The 16,211-nt window shown below is 61.9% G+C and overlaps 1 protein-coding gene across 1 annotated transcript in view; it reads left to right on the top strand.

The window, feature by feature from the left end:
• Positions 1 to 16,211, top strand: part of MUC5B (mucin 5B, oligomeric mucus/gel-forming) — a 42,080-nt gene that overhangs the window by 12,775 nt on the left and 13,094 nt on the right. The window contains 27 exon segments of the mRNA XM_031653978.1: positions 669 to 845; positions 1,178 to 1,417; positions 3,224 to 3,380; positions 3,791 to 3,919; positions 4,152 to 4,296; positions 4,398 to 4,441; positions 4,531 to 4,728; positions 5,208 to 6,887; positions 7,332 to 7,522; positions 7,603 to 7,811; positions 8,835 to 8,940; positions 8,943 to 9,019; positions 9,021 to 9,267; positions 9,270 to 9,706; positions 9,956 to 10,077; positions 10,491 to 10,543; positions 11,329 to 11,422; positions 11,500 to 11,605; positions 11,607 to 11,703; positions 11,705 to 12,253; positions 12,256 to 12,567; positions 12,570 to 12,798; positions 13,021 to 13,123; positions 14,746 to 14,823; positions 14,900 to 15,107; positions 15,110 to 15,398; positions 15,577 to 16,211. Of these exon segments, the coding sequence (XP_031509838.1) occupies positions 669 to 845; positions 1,178 to 1,417; positions 3,224 to 3,380; positions 3,791 to 3,919; positions 4,152 to 4,296; positions 4,398 to 4,441; positions 4,531 to 4,728; positions 5,208 to 6,887; positions 7,332 to 7,522; positions 7,603 to 7,811; positions 8,835 to 8,940; positions 8,943 to 9,019; positions 9,021 to 9,267; positions 9,270 to 9,706; positions 9,956 to 10,077; positions 10,491 to 10,543; positions 11,329 to 11,422; positions 11,500 to 11,605; positions 11,607 to 11,703; positions 11,705 to 12,253; positions 12,256 to 12,567; positions 12,570 to 12,798; positions 13,021 to 13,123; positions 14,746 to 14,823; positions 14,900 to 15,107; positions 15,110 to 15,398; positions 15,577 to 16,211 (6,912 nt within the window).

Genomic DNA, 16,211 nt, shown 5'->3' with positions numbered 1-16,211 from the left:
CGCTATGTCTGTGTCTGTCCTCTCTTTTTGTTTTTGTTTTTCTCTTCTGTCTCTTGTAAGGACACTGGTCCTTGGATTTAGGGCCCCCCAGGTAGTCCAGGACGACCTCATTTCAAGATGCTTCACTCAATCCCATCTGCAGAGACGCTTTCTCCCAATGAGGCCCCAGGCCAAGGTTCTGGGACTTCGTATGTGGACAGACATTTTCAGGAGCCACCATTCACCCTGCCGCACCCACAGACACCCACTCCAGCAAAGGGGGGCCAGAGCTCCCCGAGAGAAAGAGCCACTGGCCGGGACACTCCCTGCACATGGCGAGAGGGGCTGAGAACCACAGTGGATCGGGGAGGCTGGCGTGGGGGTGTGGGGGCTGCATGCAGGGCTGGATAGGGAGCAGGGTGGGGTGGAGCCGGCCCACTGCGGCCTCTGCTGCTCCCGTGCGGCCCCAGCGTTCCCAGGCAGCCCCTGTTCCCAGCACTTCCTGGCCAGCCTCTTGCCAAACCTTCGCTGAGGGTCTCATGGACCCAGCTCATTCCTAATGCCAGCCCCTTGTGCCAAGAGCCTGTGGGCACCTGCAGGGCCCTGTACTGGGTGGGGCATCCCCAGGTCTCAGGCCCCTCCCCGGGGGCCACAGGGTCAGCTTCTGGCCACCTCTGCCTCCCCTGCAGAGCTACGAGCTGATCCTCCAGGAGGGCGCCTTTAAGGCAGTGGCGAGGGGGCCGGGCGGGGACCCGCCCTACAAGATCCGCTACATGGGGATCTTCCTGGTCATCGAGACCCGCGGGATGGCTGTGTCCTGGGACCGGAAGACCAGCGTGTTCATCCGACTGCACCAGGACTACAAGGTGAGCTCGGACCGTGCACTCCTCGGCCCTGCAGGACCCTCTCACAGCAAGAAAAACCCCAGTGCCCAGTGGGGCCTGTGGGACTCACTGATCTGTGGGTACATGAGCCTGGCTGGTGAGGGCCCTGCCTGTGGGAGCAGGTGCCACCCAGCAGCCCACGCACAGACCCACTGCACACCTGTCCCCTGCAAGTTCACCAGGCACTGCCTGGGGAACTGGCTGCCCTCCCTCCATCCCCCGAGGGCTCTGGACCCCAGGGCAGGCTCTGTGCTGCCTCCCACGGGTGCCTGTGGCCCCAGCTCCAGGGCCCCACTTTCTTGTTGCCTCTGCAGGGCAGGGTCTGCGGCCTGTGCGGGAACTTCGACGACCATGCCATCAATGACTTTGCCACGCGTAGCCGGTCCGTGGTGGGGGACGCGCTGGAGTTTGGGAACAGTTGGAAGCTCTCCCCGTCCTGCCCAGACGCCCTGGCGCCGAAGGACCCCTGCATGGCCAACCCCTTCCGCAAGTCCTGGGCCCAGAAGCAGTGCAGCATCCTCCATGGTCCCACCTTCGCCGCCTGCCGCTCCCAGGTGGGGCTCTGGTCTTGGCAGGCAGGGTCTGGTGGGGACGGCAGCTGCTTCCTTCCTGCCGAGAACTGGGTCTTCTGGGCACACAGCAGGGCTCCAAGGAGGGTCTGACCATGTCCCACGGCACACGGTCCTGGATGTCAGGTCCCAAGTCTGGATCTCCCGTCAGCCCCGCACCTGTGCCTCCTGCCCCTGGCACGAAGCCATCTCGGCTGTTTCCCAGCCACTTCCTTGACCACAGCCTCAGCCGCACCCAGAGGCTCACAGGGAGGGGTAGCCCTCGATGTGGCCCCAGCCACCCTCCTCTGTGATCCCTAGACCTGCCCAATCCTCAGCACAAACTGGAACGCCAGCCTGGCTCCCCGCCCAGCCAGGGAGGAATCACAGATCAGCCTTAAGCAGAGACTTCCAAAAAGCAGTTTCCTGACCGGGCGCGGCGGCTCACGCCTGTAATCCCAGCACTTTGAGAGGCTGAGGCAGGTGGATCACCTGAGGTCAGGGGTTCGAGACCAGCCTGGCCAACATGGTGAAACCCTGTCTCTACTAAAGATACAAAAATTAGCCAGGTGTGGTGGCGTGTGCCTATAATCCCAGCTACTCGGGAGGCTGAGGCAGGAGAATCACTTGAACCCGGGAGGAGGAGGTTGCGGTGAGCCGAGATCGTGCCACTGCACTCCAGCCTGAGCAAAAAGAGTGAGACTCTGTTTCAAAACAAAACACCAAAAAACCAAAAAGCAGTTTCCTGTCATCTTAAGGAAGACTTGATTGCCCACTTAGGCACACAGCATGGCGGTCAGGAGCTGAGGTGAGGGGCTGGCATAGGGGTAGCAGTGGGCACACTCGCTCGTGGGAGGCCCTGAAGATTCTCACGTTGGCCGCCGCTTGCCCTCTTGAGAAGGCAGCTGGTGTCCCCTTGGAAGGTCCTGTGGCCTGACAAAGCTGAGCCAGGTTCAGATGGGGCCTGGGCTGAACCTGGGGTGTGGGCCGCCTCGAGGAAGCAGGCAGCTCCCAATGGTCAGGACAGGTTCACAGCTCAGCTCCCTACGTGGCTGGTCTGGAAAGGAAGTGACTGCTCCTTCCTTAGTGCACGTTCACTGGGTGCCTGGAAGAGCCTGGCATGTTCTGGGCTCACCCCAGTGACCCCTCATCACCCCAGGGGACAAGGCCGACCCTCATAGAGCTTCGAGAGGAGACAGCAGCGTGGTGGGCACTGGGTGGTTGGATGCTCGGACTTGGAGGGCCCTGGGTGGGGGTCACCATGGGGTTGGGTCGGCTGGAGGGAAGGCCCCCAAGTGGAAAGGAGGCCAGTACAACTGCAGCGGAGGGAGGTGGGGGTGAGGGCAGAGGGTGAGCAGGGGTGCTATCCTCCACGTGGGTTTGAAACCTGTGGGCCACATGACCAGATCCACGTGATAGAAAGATCCAAAGAGCACATGTGAAGGCAGGCAGATGGGCAGGTGCACAGGTGGGCATATGGGCAGGTGCACAGGTGGGCAGGTGGGCAGGTGGACAGATGGGCAGGTGCACAGGTGGGCATATGGGCAGGTGCATAGGTGGGCAGGTGTACAGTTGGGCAGGTGGGCAGGGATATAGCTGGAAAAGGGCACAGGTGGGCTGGAGAAGTGGTGCTGGGGCAGCTCCTATTTGGGGCATGCTCAGGTATTCCAGGACCCAGGAGTCAGGGAGCTCAGAGAGCTGCCATGGGGGGTGTTGAAATACAAATGGTTCCAGCAACTGGCCCTGGGCCAGCCGCCCCCTGGCCGGGGGGGACCTTGGCCCAGCTGAGCTGCACCTTGGCCTCACCCCCAGGTTGACTCCACCAAGTACTACGAGGCCTGCGTGAACGACGCGTGTGCCTGTGACTCGGGTGGTGACTGCGAGTGTTTCTGCACGGCTGTGGCTGCCTACGCCCAGGCTTGCCACGACGCGGGCCTGTGTGTGTCCTGGCGGACTCCAGACACCTGCCGTGAGTCGGGCTCTGTCCGTGGTGCTGAAGGGTGGAGCAGCCGGGGCAGGGGAGGAGGTGTGGCAGCCTCTGTAGGTGCATTGACCTGGGCTTGAGCCGCACACAGACATCCAACACGCATGTGCCTCCATGTGAGTGCACACGTTCCTATGCACAGAGACAGACCTGTGCAAAACCACCAGACAGGTCACCCCAGCACGAGATGGCTCCTGGGGGACAGGAGTTCCAAGGGCAGGGCTGGGGAGTGAGGGGAAGGTGAGGCACCAACTGGCCCAAGACCCTGCATGTCAGGGACAAGCCTGGGTCTGGCCCTGGGGACACCGGCCCCCACACCCGGGGTGGGGGCTGCCCTTCACAACAAGGGTGAGGGCCGGTGGGCGCCTCCTTAGCCTCCGCCCTCTGTGCCCCAGCTTTGTTCTGTGACTTCTACAACCCACACGGGGGCTGTGAGTGGCACTACCAGCCCTGTGGGGCACCCTGCCTAAAAACCTGCCGGAACCCCAGTGGGCACTGCCTGGTGGACCTGCCTGGCCTGGAAGGTGAGGGGTAGCCTTTCTTGGATGGAGCCTCCTATCCTTGGGTTCCCGAGTGTACGTGGGGGGCCGGGGTTCCCCAGGGACGTGGCGTAGGCTCCCTTAAACTGCACAACGCAAGCCTTGGGGGCAGGCCCCTGCTGGCTGATAGGGGGCGGCTACTCCCTACAGCATGGCGCCCCTGGCTGGAGAGACCTAAGGGCCCTGGTGAGTCTTCTGCTCACTCTGCCGGCCCTAGGCTGCTACCCAAAGTGCCCACCCAGCCAGCCCTTCTTCAATGAGGACCAGATGAAGTGCGTGGCCCAGTGTGGCTGCTACGACAGGGATGGAAACTACTATGAAGTTGGCGCAAGAGTCCCCACAGCGGAGAACTGCCAGAGCTGGTGAGGGGGTGGGGAGCGGGCGGCTCTGGGGGTGCAGGGCTGGGGAGCAGGCCCCTCAGGCTGCCCCCCAGGCCCTCAGCTCACCTCTCCCCCACCTCCAGTAACTGCACGCCCAGTGGCATCCAGTGTGCTCACAGCCTTGAGGGTAAGGAAGGGCCAGGGGGGTGGGGGAGTGGTGAGGGCCGGGGCCAGGGGCTCGAAGGCACCGGGTGACTCTGCCGGGTCCATCCCCAGCCTGCACCTGCACCTATGAGGACAGGATCTACGGCTACCAGGACGTCATCTACAACACCACCGATGGGCTTGGTGCCTGTTTGATCGCCATCTGTGGAAGCAATGGCACCATCGTCAGGAAGGCTGTGGCGTGTCCTGGAACTCCGGCCACAACGCCATTCACCTTCACCACTAGCTGGGTCCCCCGCTCCACGACAAGTAAGCCCTGCCTGGCTCTCCTGAGGCCCGGTCATGTCTGGGTGACAAGGAGGGAACCCCTGGGCTCTTGATGCAGGTGCCCTGAATGGTAGCAACAGTCCCAATCCACTGACCTGCCGAGCTCTGTCTAGGGGTGCACGGCCCCCCCCAACACCCTGCGTGTCTTCAGGGGCTCCCCAGGAAGCCTCTGCACGATGATTGATGGGATAACCCAGGGGGGCAGTAAAGCTTTCCCAGACTCCGTCCCATCCCTCAGCATGGCCTATCCCAGCTGGCCGGCTCCCTCAAGGCCAGGCTGCCAGGCTCCAGTCCCTCATATAGAAACGGCTCTAACCAAGGCTAAGGCAGGCACCTGGGGTCCCCAGTATCCCACAGGGGCAGGGCCAGCCCTGGGACAAGGGTCCTCTGGGGCCCCTCCACCTTGTGAGGCCAGGACTGGAGGATGCTGAGCCAGGACCCCTCTCCCACACCCCTTGCAGGCCCGGCCCTCCCAGTCTCCACTGTGTGTGTCCGCGAGGTCTGCCGCTGGTCCAGCTGGTACAACGGGCACCACCCAGAGCCTGGTCTGGGAGGCGGAGACTTCGAGACATTTGAAAACCTGAGGCAGAGAGGGTACCAGGTGTGCCCTGTGCCAGCCGACATCGAGTGCCGGGCAGGGCAGCTTCCCGACATGCCACTGGGAGAGCTGGGCCAGCAGGTGGACTGTGACCGCGTGAGGGGGCTGATGTGCGCCAACAGCCAGCAGAGCCCCCCGCTCTGTCACGACTATGAGCTGCGGGTTCTCTGCTGTGAATACGTGCCCTGTGGCCCCTCCCTGGCCCCAGGCACCAGCCCCCAGCCCTCCCTCAGTGCCAGCACGGAGCCTGCTGTGCCTACCCCTACCCAGACCACAGCAACCGAAAAGACCACCCTGTGGGTGATCCCGAGCATCCGGTCAACAGCGGCCCTCACCTCACAGACTGGGTCCAGCTCAGGCCCCACGACGGTCACCTCCCTGGCCCCAGGTACCACCACCTGCCAGCCCCGGTGTCAGTGGACAGAGTGGTTCGATGAGGACTACCCCAAGTCTGAACAACTTGGAGGGGACGTTGAGTCCTATGAGAAGATCAGGGCTGCAGGAGGGCACTTATGTGAGCAGCCTAGGGACATAGAGTGCCAGGCCGAGAGCTTCCCCGACTGGCCCCTGGCTCAGGTGGGGCAGAAGGTGCACTGTGACGTCCGCTTCGGCCTGGTGTGCAGGAACTGGGAGCAGGAGGGCATATTCAAGATGTGCTACAACTACAGGATCCGGGTCCTGTGCTGCAGCGCCGACCACTGCGGGGGACGAGCCACGACCCCACCACCGGCCACATCGCTGGAGACGGCCACCACCACCACCACCACCACCCAGGTCCTGTTCTCAACGCTGCAGTCAACGAGTAGCCTGGGGGTGACCAGCACCACAGCAGTCCCCACCCTCTCAAAAGGACTGACATCCCCCAGATACACGGGCACCCTTGGTACAGCCACGACAGGAGGCCCCACGGTTCCTGCAGGCTCCACAGAACCCACTGTCCCAGGGGTGGCCACGTCCAGCCTTCCAACACGCTCAGTCCTGCCAGGGACCACGGGGAGTTCGGGCACATGGCGTCCCTCACAGCCACCCACGCCAGCCCCAACGACAATGGCAACCTCCAGAGCTCACCTGACAGGCACAGCCAGCTCCAGCTCCAAACAGCCGCTGACCACGAGCCTGGCGCCGACACTCTCGAGCAAACTGTTCACCTCTCAGGCCGAGACCAGCACCCCCAGGACAGAGACGACACTGAGCCGCTTGACTGAGACCACCACTAGCCAGAGCACTACTCGCTGTCAACCGAAGTGTGAGTGGACAGAGTGGTTTGACGTGGACTTCCCAACCTCAGGGGTCGCAGGCGGGGACATGGAAACTTTTGAAAACATCAGGGCTGCTGGCGGCAAGATGTGCTGGGCACCAAAGAGCATAGAGTGCCGGGCGGAGAACTACCCCGAGGTAAGCATCGACCAGATCGGGCAGGTGCTGACCTGCAGCCTGGAGACGGGGCTGATCTGCAAGAATGAGGACCAGACAGGCAGGTTCAACATGTGCTTCAACTACAATGTGCGTGTGCTCTGCTGTGACGACTACAGCCACTGCCCCCGCACAGCCACCCCCACGCCCACCTCCTCCACACAGGCACCCAGACTCACCTCCATGGGGGCCACCAGCCCCACAGTGACTGCCTCCACAGCCATTGCAACCTGGAGCACCGAGTCACCAGCAGTAACAGGATCCTCAACTCTGGCCACCACTCAAACTGGCCCCAGCTTCTCCAAGACCACAGAGAGGGTGTCCCTCCCCAGTCCCTCTGCCCCTCTACCTTCCACCGCCAGCCTCCTCCCTACCAGGGGGCAGCAGACCTCCCAGGCTCCATCCATGCCCACCAGTCCAATTGTGACCAGCACCCCCACAACGTCCCCCGTGGTGACCGCCCGTGTGCACACAACCCTGCGGACTTCCAGCTCTGGGCCCACCATCAGGACGACCCTGCCCTCTGGCCCCCCGTCTCCCAGCACGGGCTGTGTGCCTCGCTGCACCTGGACAGACTGGTTTGATGAGGACCACCCCAGCTCTGACCCTGATGGCGGGGACTTTGAGACCTTTGGGGTCATCCGCTCTGCTGGCCATACCTTCTGCGAGCATCCATGGGACATTGAGTGCCGCTCTGAGAAGGAGCCCAACCAACCCCTGGAGGCCCTGGGGCAGGTGGTGCAGTGTGACGTGAGCATTGGGCTGGTGTGTAGGAACCGTGATCAGTCTGGGCCCCTGTGGTACTGCCACAACTTTCATGTGCGGCTGTTGTGCTGTGATGACAGCCACTGTGCCACCACTCCCACGAGCACTGGATCCACGGCTACCACTCCCACGAGCACCGGATCCACAGCTACCACTCCCATGAGCACTGGATCAATGGCTACCACTCCCACGAGCACTGGATCCATGGTTACCACTCCCACAAGCACCGGATCCACAGTTACCGTACCCATGAGCACCGGTTCCACGGCTGCCACACCCAGGAGCACAGGTGCCACAGCCAGGCGCTCCTCCATCCCAGGAACAGCTCACACTGTGAAAGTGCTGACCACCACAGCCATCACAACCCAGGCCACCAGCTCCACAGCCACCCCCTCCTCCACCTCAAGCACTGCTCAGACCCCCAAAGGGTTGACCACCACAGCCACCACAACTGTGGCTGCCAGCTCCACGGTGACTTCCTACACCCCAGCAGGAACCACTGGTACCACCCTGGGTGGTACCACCTTGATCCTCACAGAGCCAACCACTAAAGCCACCATGACCATGCCCACTGGCTCCATGGCCACCGCCTCCTCTAGCCAAGGAACAGCTCACACCCCAAAAGTGCTGACCACCATGACCATCACAACCATGGCCACCACCTCCAAAGCCACCCCCTCCCCCACCCCGGCAACGGCTGCCACCTCAAATGTGCTGACCACCATGACCACGACACCCACAATCACCGGCTCCAAAGCCACTCCCACCTCCAGTCCAGGAACTGCATCCACCCTTCCAGCACTGACAAGCACAGCCACCACACCCACAGCTACAAGCTTTACAGCCATCCCCTCTTCCTCTCTGGGGACCACCTGGACCCTCACAGCACAGACCACCACACCCACAGCCACCATGTCCACAGCCAGACCCTCCTCCACTCCAGAGACTGCCCATATTTCCACAGTGCTTACCACCACGGCCACCACAACTGGGGCCACTGGCTCCATGGCCACCCCTCCATCCAGGGACCACCACACACCCCACAGTGCTTTGTGCCTCACCTGGTGGCTGGCCACTGGATATAGCCTTACCCTCCTCTGGCCGGGCCACTGGTACACCCAGCCACTGGCCACCACAAGACACAACAATCACGGCCACAGGCTCCACCATCACCCCCTCCTCCACTCGAGGGACAACTCCCATCTCTCCAGTGCTGACCACCATGGCCGCCAACCACTTCCTGTTGGCTCCACACCATTCTGTCTACCACAGCCACATGGCTCCCGAGTCCACCATTTTGTGAACCCCATAGCCACCATTTCCACATCCTAGAGGTCATCCATGGTGACTTCCACCCAGTAAGACCACAGTACTCCACCCCCTCGACTCCAGCCCTGTCCAGCCCCTCACACTCACATGGAGAACCACTAGGTCACCCCCTTCTCCAGAGACCACCCCAGGCCTCCTGGCCACCTCCAGGACCACATTTTATACATCCAACAGAGATTTTCTCATTTTCTGCCGGCATTCCCACATCAGCCCCCACAACCCCGGTGGTGTCCACGGGCTGTGAGCCCCAGTGTGCCTGGTCAGACTGGCTGGTTCTAGCCACCCCGTAGCCGGGGCCACTCTGGCGGGGACTTGGGACCTGCTCAACATCGGCTGGAGGGGCCAGGTGTGGCCCAACCCTGGGCCTCGAGTGCCGCGCCCAGGCCCAGCCTGGTGTCCCCCTGTGGGGGTTTGGGCGGAGTCATTGGAATGCAGCCTGTGGACCGGCTTGGTCTGCAGGAACCCAGGCAGGGTGAGATGTGCTTCATTTTAGTCGTGTTCCTGCTGCAACTACGGCCGCTGCCCCAGCACCCCGGCCACCAGCTCCACGGCCACACCCTCCTCCACTCCGGGGACAACCGGGATCCTCACAGAGCCGACCACTACAGCCATCACAACAGTGGCCACGGGCTCCACGACCATCCCCTCCTCCACTCTGGGGACCACCTGGATCCTCACAGAGCCAACCACTACAGCCATCACAACAGTGGCCACGGGCTCCACAGCCATGCCCTCCTCCACTCCGGGGACCACCTGGATCCTCACAGAGCCAGCCACTACAGCCATCACAACAGTGGTCACGGGCTCCACTGCCATCCCTTCCTCCACCCCAGGGACTACTCAAATCACCAAAGTGTTTCCCACCACAACTGCAACGACTGAAGCCACTGAAAACCACGTTCCCTGGCTCCACTCCTGGAACCACCTGAATCCCTTTCCTTGTTATTTCTTCCATGCACCAGCCATTCCCTTCCATTCCACCATTCTTCCCTTTCCTTCCTTCCATCCATCCTCCTTCCATTCCTTCATTCTTCTTCCTATCCATGTCTCCTCCACTCCAGGGACCACCCACACCTCCTAAACACCATGGCCACCACAACCCAGACCTTTTCCAATCACGGCCACCCTCCTCACCTCAGGAACAGCTCACACCTCTAAAGTGCTGACCACCATGGCCATCACCAGAAGCTCCACGGCCACCCCCTCCTCCAGCCGGGGACTGCCAGGCGCCTTGGCGCCTGCACCACCACCACCCTTTCCTTCTGGCCCCTCCATCCGGGGCCACCCCCCTGGTCTTCCTTCCATGCCTTCCCTTCCATCCACGGCTCCACCCCTCCCGTTTCCACCTCTCCATTCTTCCCTGCCACCTACCTTCCTTTGTGCTCCCTCCTCTACTAAGGGCCATACCAGTGCTACCATACCACACATGGGCTTGATCCCAGCAAGTCCCCACCACAGTACCCTTTGGGCTTCCATAGCCACCTCAGGCTTTCCTACATCACAGAGTCATCCACGGTGGCTTTTAGTAAGAACCACCCAGTGCACTCGACTCCAGCCCTGTCCAGCCCTCACCTCACAGCAGAACCACTGAGTCACCCCTTCTCAGGGAGACCCACCCCAGGCTCACATTACCTCCCAGGTTGTGGCTGGCAGCGGGGCCGCTACTCGACCCTGCTGGCGCTCTTTGGCCCGGTGGGTGTCCATGAGGCCCCAGTCAGCCTGCCTGGTCAGCTGGCTGGACTACAACTACTGCCCCCATGTCGGGGCCTGGAACTTGAGACCTACTCCAACATCATGGCTGGAGGGGGCCGTCTGTGAGCAGCCCACAGGCTCCAGGTGCAGCGGAGAACAACCTGGTGTCCCCTCTTGGGAGTTGGGCCAGATGGGTGGAATGCAGCCTGGACTTGGCAGTCTGCAGGAACCGTCAGCAGGTGGGAAGTTCAGATGTGCTTCAACTATGAAATCCGTGTGTTCTGCTGCAGCTCCCGGCTGTGCCCCAGCCTGCTCCAGCCACCTCCTCCTCAGGGGACAAGCTGCAGTTCTCACAGGAGCCAACCACTACAGCCATCCCACCAGCAGTGGCCACGGGCTCCTAGCCATGCCCTCACTCCGGGGGACCACCGTGATCCTCAGAGCCAACCACCACAGCCATCACAGCTGTGGTCCACCCATTCCCTCCATCCATTTCCCGGCTATTCCCCTTCCATGCTCCCTCCATTCCCCATACTCCTCCTGGGTTCCCTCCACCTTCCCCATTCTTCCTTCCTTCCACCCCTCCACCACCCTCCATTATTCCCTGGCCACAAGCCACTGGCTCCTTCCTCCCTCCACAGATCCAGACTTCCATCCACCCTTCCAGTTATTCCTTCAACCCTACCCTTCCAGCTTTACAGCCATCCGTCCCTCCTCCCCAAAGAACCACTTGGAACCTGCCTGTTCCTTTCCATGACCACCCTGTCCACATGCTCTCCCTCCAGGACCACCACACACCTCCACAGCCTTCAACCTTCCTGTCCTGCCACCCCTCCATGGGGCTGTCCCCTTCCATGGGCTTCCTCCATTGTTCCCCTGGTCAGTGGATCCACTGCCCGCTCCATTTCCATCCCAAGACCACTGGCCACTAATTGTCTATAACCTTTACCCTCTAGCCACAGACCCTGCGTTACCTATTACGTCCACATTAGTCAAACCTGGCTCCACCACCACCCCTTCCTCCACTCAGGGACCAACTCCACATCTCCAGTGCCTGACCACCGGCCACCACACCGGCCGCCGCGCGGTGACCCTCCGCCTGCCGTGGGACACCCATACACCCAGTGCTGTCCACCACGGCCACCACACATGGGCGATCCCAGCTCCCCGAGGAGTCCATACGGTTGCCCGGCCCAGACTTCCATGGCCACCTCGGGCACCACCCACATCACAGAGTCATCCACGGTGACTTCCCACACCCCAGTAGGAACCACCGGTACCACCCCACACTCGACTCCAGCCCTGTCCAGCCCTCACACTCACAGCAGAACCACTGAGTCACCCCCTTCTCCAGGGAAGACCACCCCAGGCCTCACCACGGCCTCCAGGACCACAGCCACGGCCACAACCAGCAAGACCCGCACCTCGACCCTGCGCTGGCAGCCCATCAGCCTGGCCGGTGGTATCACGGGCTGTGAGCCCCAGTGTGCCTGGTCAGACTGGCTGGACTACAGCTACCCCATGTCGGGGCCCTCTGGTGGGGACTTGGAGACCTACTCCAACATCCGCGCGGCTGGAGGGGCCGTCTGTGAGCAGCCCCTGGGCCTCGAGTGCCGCGCCCAGGCCCAGCCTGGTGTCCCCCTGCGGGAGTTGGGCCAGGTCGTGGAATGCAGCCTGGACTTCGGCTTGGTCTGCGGAACCCGTCGCTTTGAGTGGGGAAGTTCAAGATGTGCTTCAACTACGAAATCCGTGTGTTCTGCTGCAGCTCCACGGCCTTCACCCCCAGCACCCGGCCACCAGCTCCACGGCCACCCTCCCTCCACTCCCGAGGGACAACCTGGATTCTCCCACAAAACCAACCACTACAGCCATCTGCTGTGGCCACGGGCTCCACAGCCATGCCCTCCTCCACTCCGGGGACCACCGTGATCCTCACAGAGCCAACCACTACAGCCATCACCAACAGCGACCTAGGATCCACAGCCATCCCCCTCCCTCCACTCCCGGGGACCACAGCGATCCTCCTGCGAGCCCAGCCACTACAGCCATCACAACAGTGGTCACGGGCTCCACTGCCATTCCTTCCTCCACCCCAGGGACTACTCAAATCACCAAAGTGTTTCCCACCACAACTGCAACGACTGAAGCCACTGGCTCCACGGCCAACCCCTCCTCAACCCCAGGGACCACCGGCTCCACGGCCAACCCCTCCTCCACCCCAGGGACCACTGCCTCCACAGCCACCTCCTCCTCCAGTCCACTGAATCTCCATTCCTGTCCCCTTTCCTTCCACCTCCATTATTCCTTCCCTTCCAGCTCCACCAATCCAGGCTTCCATCCACCCTTCCATTCCATTCCTTCCCTCTTTCCATCCATCCCTCCCTCCATTCCTGGGGCTCCCTCCACTTCATTCCACCACTGCTGCCACCCTGTCCATATACCTCCACTCCACCTTCTTTCCTACAGCCACCTATGAGCCACTGGCTCCATGGCCACCCCCTCCTCCAGCCCAGGAACAGCTCACACTACCAAAGTGCTGACTACCACAACCATGGGCTTCACAGCCACTCCTCCTCCATTGTTCCCAATTCCAGTCTTGGTCCCTTCCATCCATGTTCCATCCCAGGGCCACCCTTCCTGCCAGACCATTCCCTTCCATTTCAGTCCATTCACTCCACCACCCTTCCCTCCCCTCCATTCCTGCCACCTTCATTCATCCCTCCAGGTCCCTGGTCTTCCATGGTCCCATTCCATTCCATTTTCTCAGTTTTCCACCCACATCACAGAGACATCCCGCGGTGACTTCCCACACCCCAGTAGGAACCACCCGGTGCCACCCACACTGGGCTCAGCCCTGTCAGCCCTCCCCACTCACAGCAGAACCACTGAGTCACCCCCTTCTCCAGGGAAGACCACCCCGGGCCTCACCACGGCCACCTCCAGGACCAGAGCCACGGCCACAGCCAGCAAGACCACTTTCCTAAAACCTGCTTTGCCCATGGCCCATCCAGCCCCCACAACCTCGGTGGTGTCCACGGGCTGTGAGCCCCAGTGTGCCTGGTCAGACTGGCTGGACTACAGCTACCCCATGTCGGGGCCCTCTGAGACCCGGGAGCCCTCTCAACATCCAGCGGCTGGAGGGCCGTCTGTGAGCAACCCTGGGCCTCAGTGCCGCCCAGGCCTGGTGTCCTGCGGGAGTTGGGCCGGAGTCGTGGAGATGCAGCCTGGACTTTGGCTTGTCTGTAGGAAACCGTCAACGGGTGGGAAGTTCAAGATGTGCTTCAACCTACGAAATCCCGTGTGTTCTGCTGCAACTCGGCCCGCTGCCCCAGCACCCGACCACCAGCTCCGGCCACCCTCCTCCACTCCGGGGGACAACGCGATCCTCCTGAGGCCAGCCACTACATCCATCACAACGAGGTAATACGGGCTCCACAGCCATGCCCTCCTCCACTCCGGGGACCACCTGGATCCTCACAGAGCCAACCACTACAGCCATCACAACAGTGGTCACGGGCTCCACTGCCATCCCTTCCTCCACCCCAGGGACTACTCAAATCACCAAAGTGTTTCCCACCACAACTGCAACGACTGAAGCCACTGGCTCCCCGGCTAACCCCTCCTCCACCCCAGGGACCACCGGCTCCACAGCCACCTCCTCCTCCACTCCTGGGACCACCTGGATCCTCCTGGGAGCCAACCACCAGCGTTGACCGGCCTGGCCACTGTCCACAGTCACCCCCCTCCTCCCACCCCAGCAGCTTGCCACCCCTCCATTCCTTCCCTTCCAGTCCATCCACCATTCCTTCTTTCCACCACCCTTCCTTCCTTCCATTCCTTCCTCCATTTCCAGGTTTCCTCCTTTCCTTCCCTGTCCATGCCTCCTCCACTCCACCTTCCTTCCACTAACTCCATTCCCTCCCTTCCTTCCACCTTCTTGTCCCTGCCATCACCAAACTCCACGGCCACCCCCCTCCCCTCCCAGCCAAGGGACTGCACCACTTCTGACACCCACCACAACCACCACCACAACCAGCTGACTACACAGTGACCCCCTCACTCCATCAGGGACCACCCACCCCTGGTCCTTCCATGCCACATTTTCAATCCATTCCTCCTTCCTTCCTTCCTTCTTTCTGGTCCTGCCTAGGGCCATTCGTGATCCAACTCCCAGTCCACCACCCATTCCACCCACAACCCAGAGACTTCCACTTGGCCACCTCGGGCACCACCACATCTGGGGTCATCACGGTGACTTCCCTACACCCCAGTAGGAACCGGTACCCCACACTCGACTCCCAGCCTGTCCAGCCCTCCCACCTCACAGCAGAGACCACTGGAGTCACCCCTTCTCAGGAAGACCACCCTGGGCCTCACCACGGCCACAACCAGTGAGACCCGCACCTCGACCCTGCTGCCCAGCAGCCCCACATCGGCCCCCACGACCCCGGTGGTATCCACGGACTGTGAGCCCCAGTGTGCCTGGTCAGACTGGCTGGACTACAACTGCCAATGTGGGGCCTCTGGTGGGGACTTGGAGACCTACTCCAACATCCTTGGCGGCTGGAGGGAGCGGTCTGTGTGGCAGCCTTGGCCTCGGAAGTGCGTGCCCAGGCCCAGCCTGGTGTCCCCCTGCAGGAGTTGGGCCAGGTCGTGGAATGCAGCCTGGACTTCGGCTTGGTCTGCAGGAACCGTCAGCAGGTGGGGAAGTTCAAGATGTGCTTCAACTATGAAATCCGTGTGTTCTGCTGCAACTACGGCCGCTGCCCCAGCACCCCGGCCACCAGCTCCACGGCCACACCCTCCTCCACTCCGGGGACAACCTGGATTCTCACAGAGCCAACCACTACAGCCATCCACAGCAAGCGGCCCGCGGGCTCCCACGACCATCCCCTCCTCCACTCTGGGGACCACCTGGATCCTCATAGAGCCAACCACTACAGCCATCACAACAGTGGTCACGGGCTCCACAGCCATCCCCTCCTCTACTCCAGGGACTACTCAAATCACTGAAGTTTTTCCCACCACAACCGCAATGACTGCAGCCACTGGCTCCACGGCCAACCCCTCCTCCATCCCAGGAACCACCTGGATCCTCACAGAGCCAACCACCACTGCCACCATAACTGTGGCCACTGGCTCCAAGGCCACGCCCTCTTCCACTCCAGCATCAACCTGGATTCTTACAGAGCCGACCACTACAGCCATCACAACAGTGGCCACAGGCTCCATGGCCACGCCTTCCTCCACTCAGGGGACGACTGGGAGCCTCACAGAACCAACCAACACTGCCACCATAACTGTGACCACCAGCTCCACAGCCATGCCCTCCTCCACTCCAGGGATGACCTCGATCCTCACAGAGCCGACCACTACAGCCATTACAACAGTGGCCACGGGCTCCACGGCCACATCCCCCTTCACTCCAAGGACGGCCAGGATCGTCACAGAGCCAACCACCACTGCCACCATAACTGTGGCCACTGGCTCCACGGCCATCCCCTCCTCCACTCCAGGGATGACCTCGATCCTCACAGAGCCGACCACTACAGCCATCACAACAGTGGCCACGGGGTCCACGGCCACGCCCTCCTCCACTCCAGAGACGACCAGGATCCTCACAGAGTCAACCACCACTGCCACCATAACTGTGGCCACTGGCTCCACA

Source organism: Papio anubis, chromosome 12, assembly GCF_008728515.1.
Source record: "Papio anubis isolate 15944 chromosome 12, Panubis1.0, whole genome shotgun sequence".
NCBI classification, from domain to species: Eukaryota; Metazoa; Chordata; class Mammalia; order Primates; family Cercopithecidae; genus Papio; species Papio anubis.
This window is presented reverse-complemented; position numbering and strand designations above follow the sequence as displayed.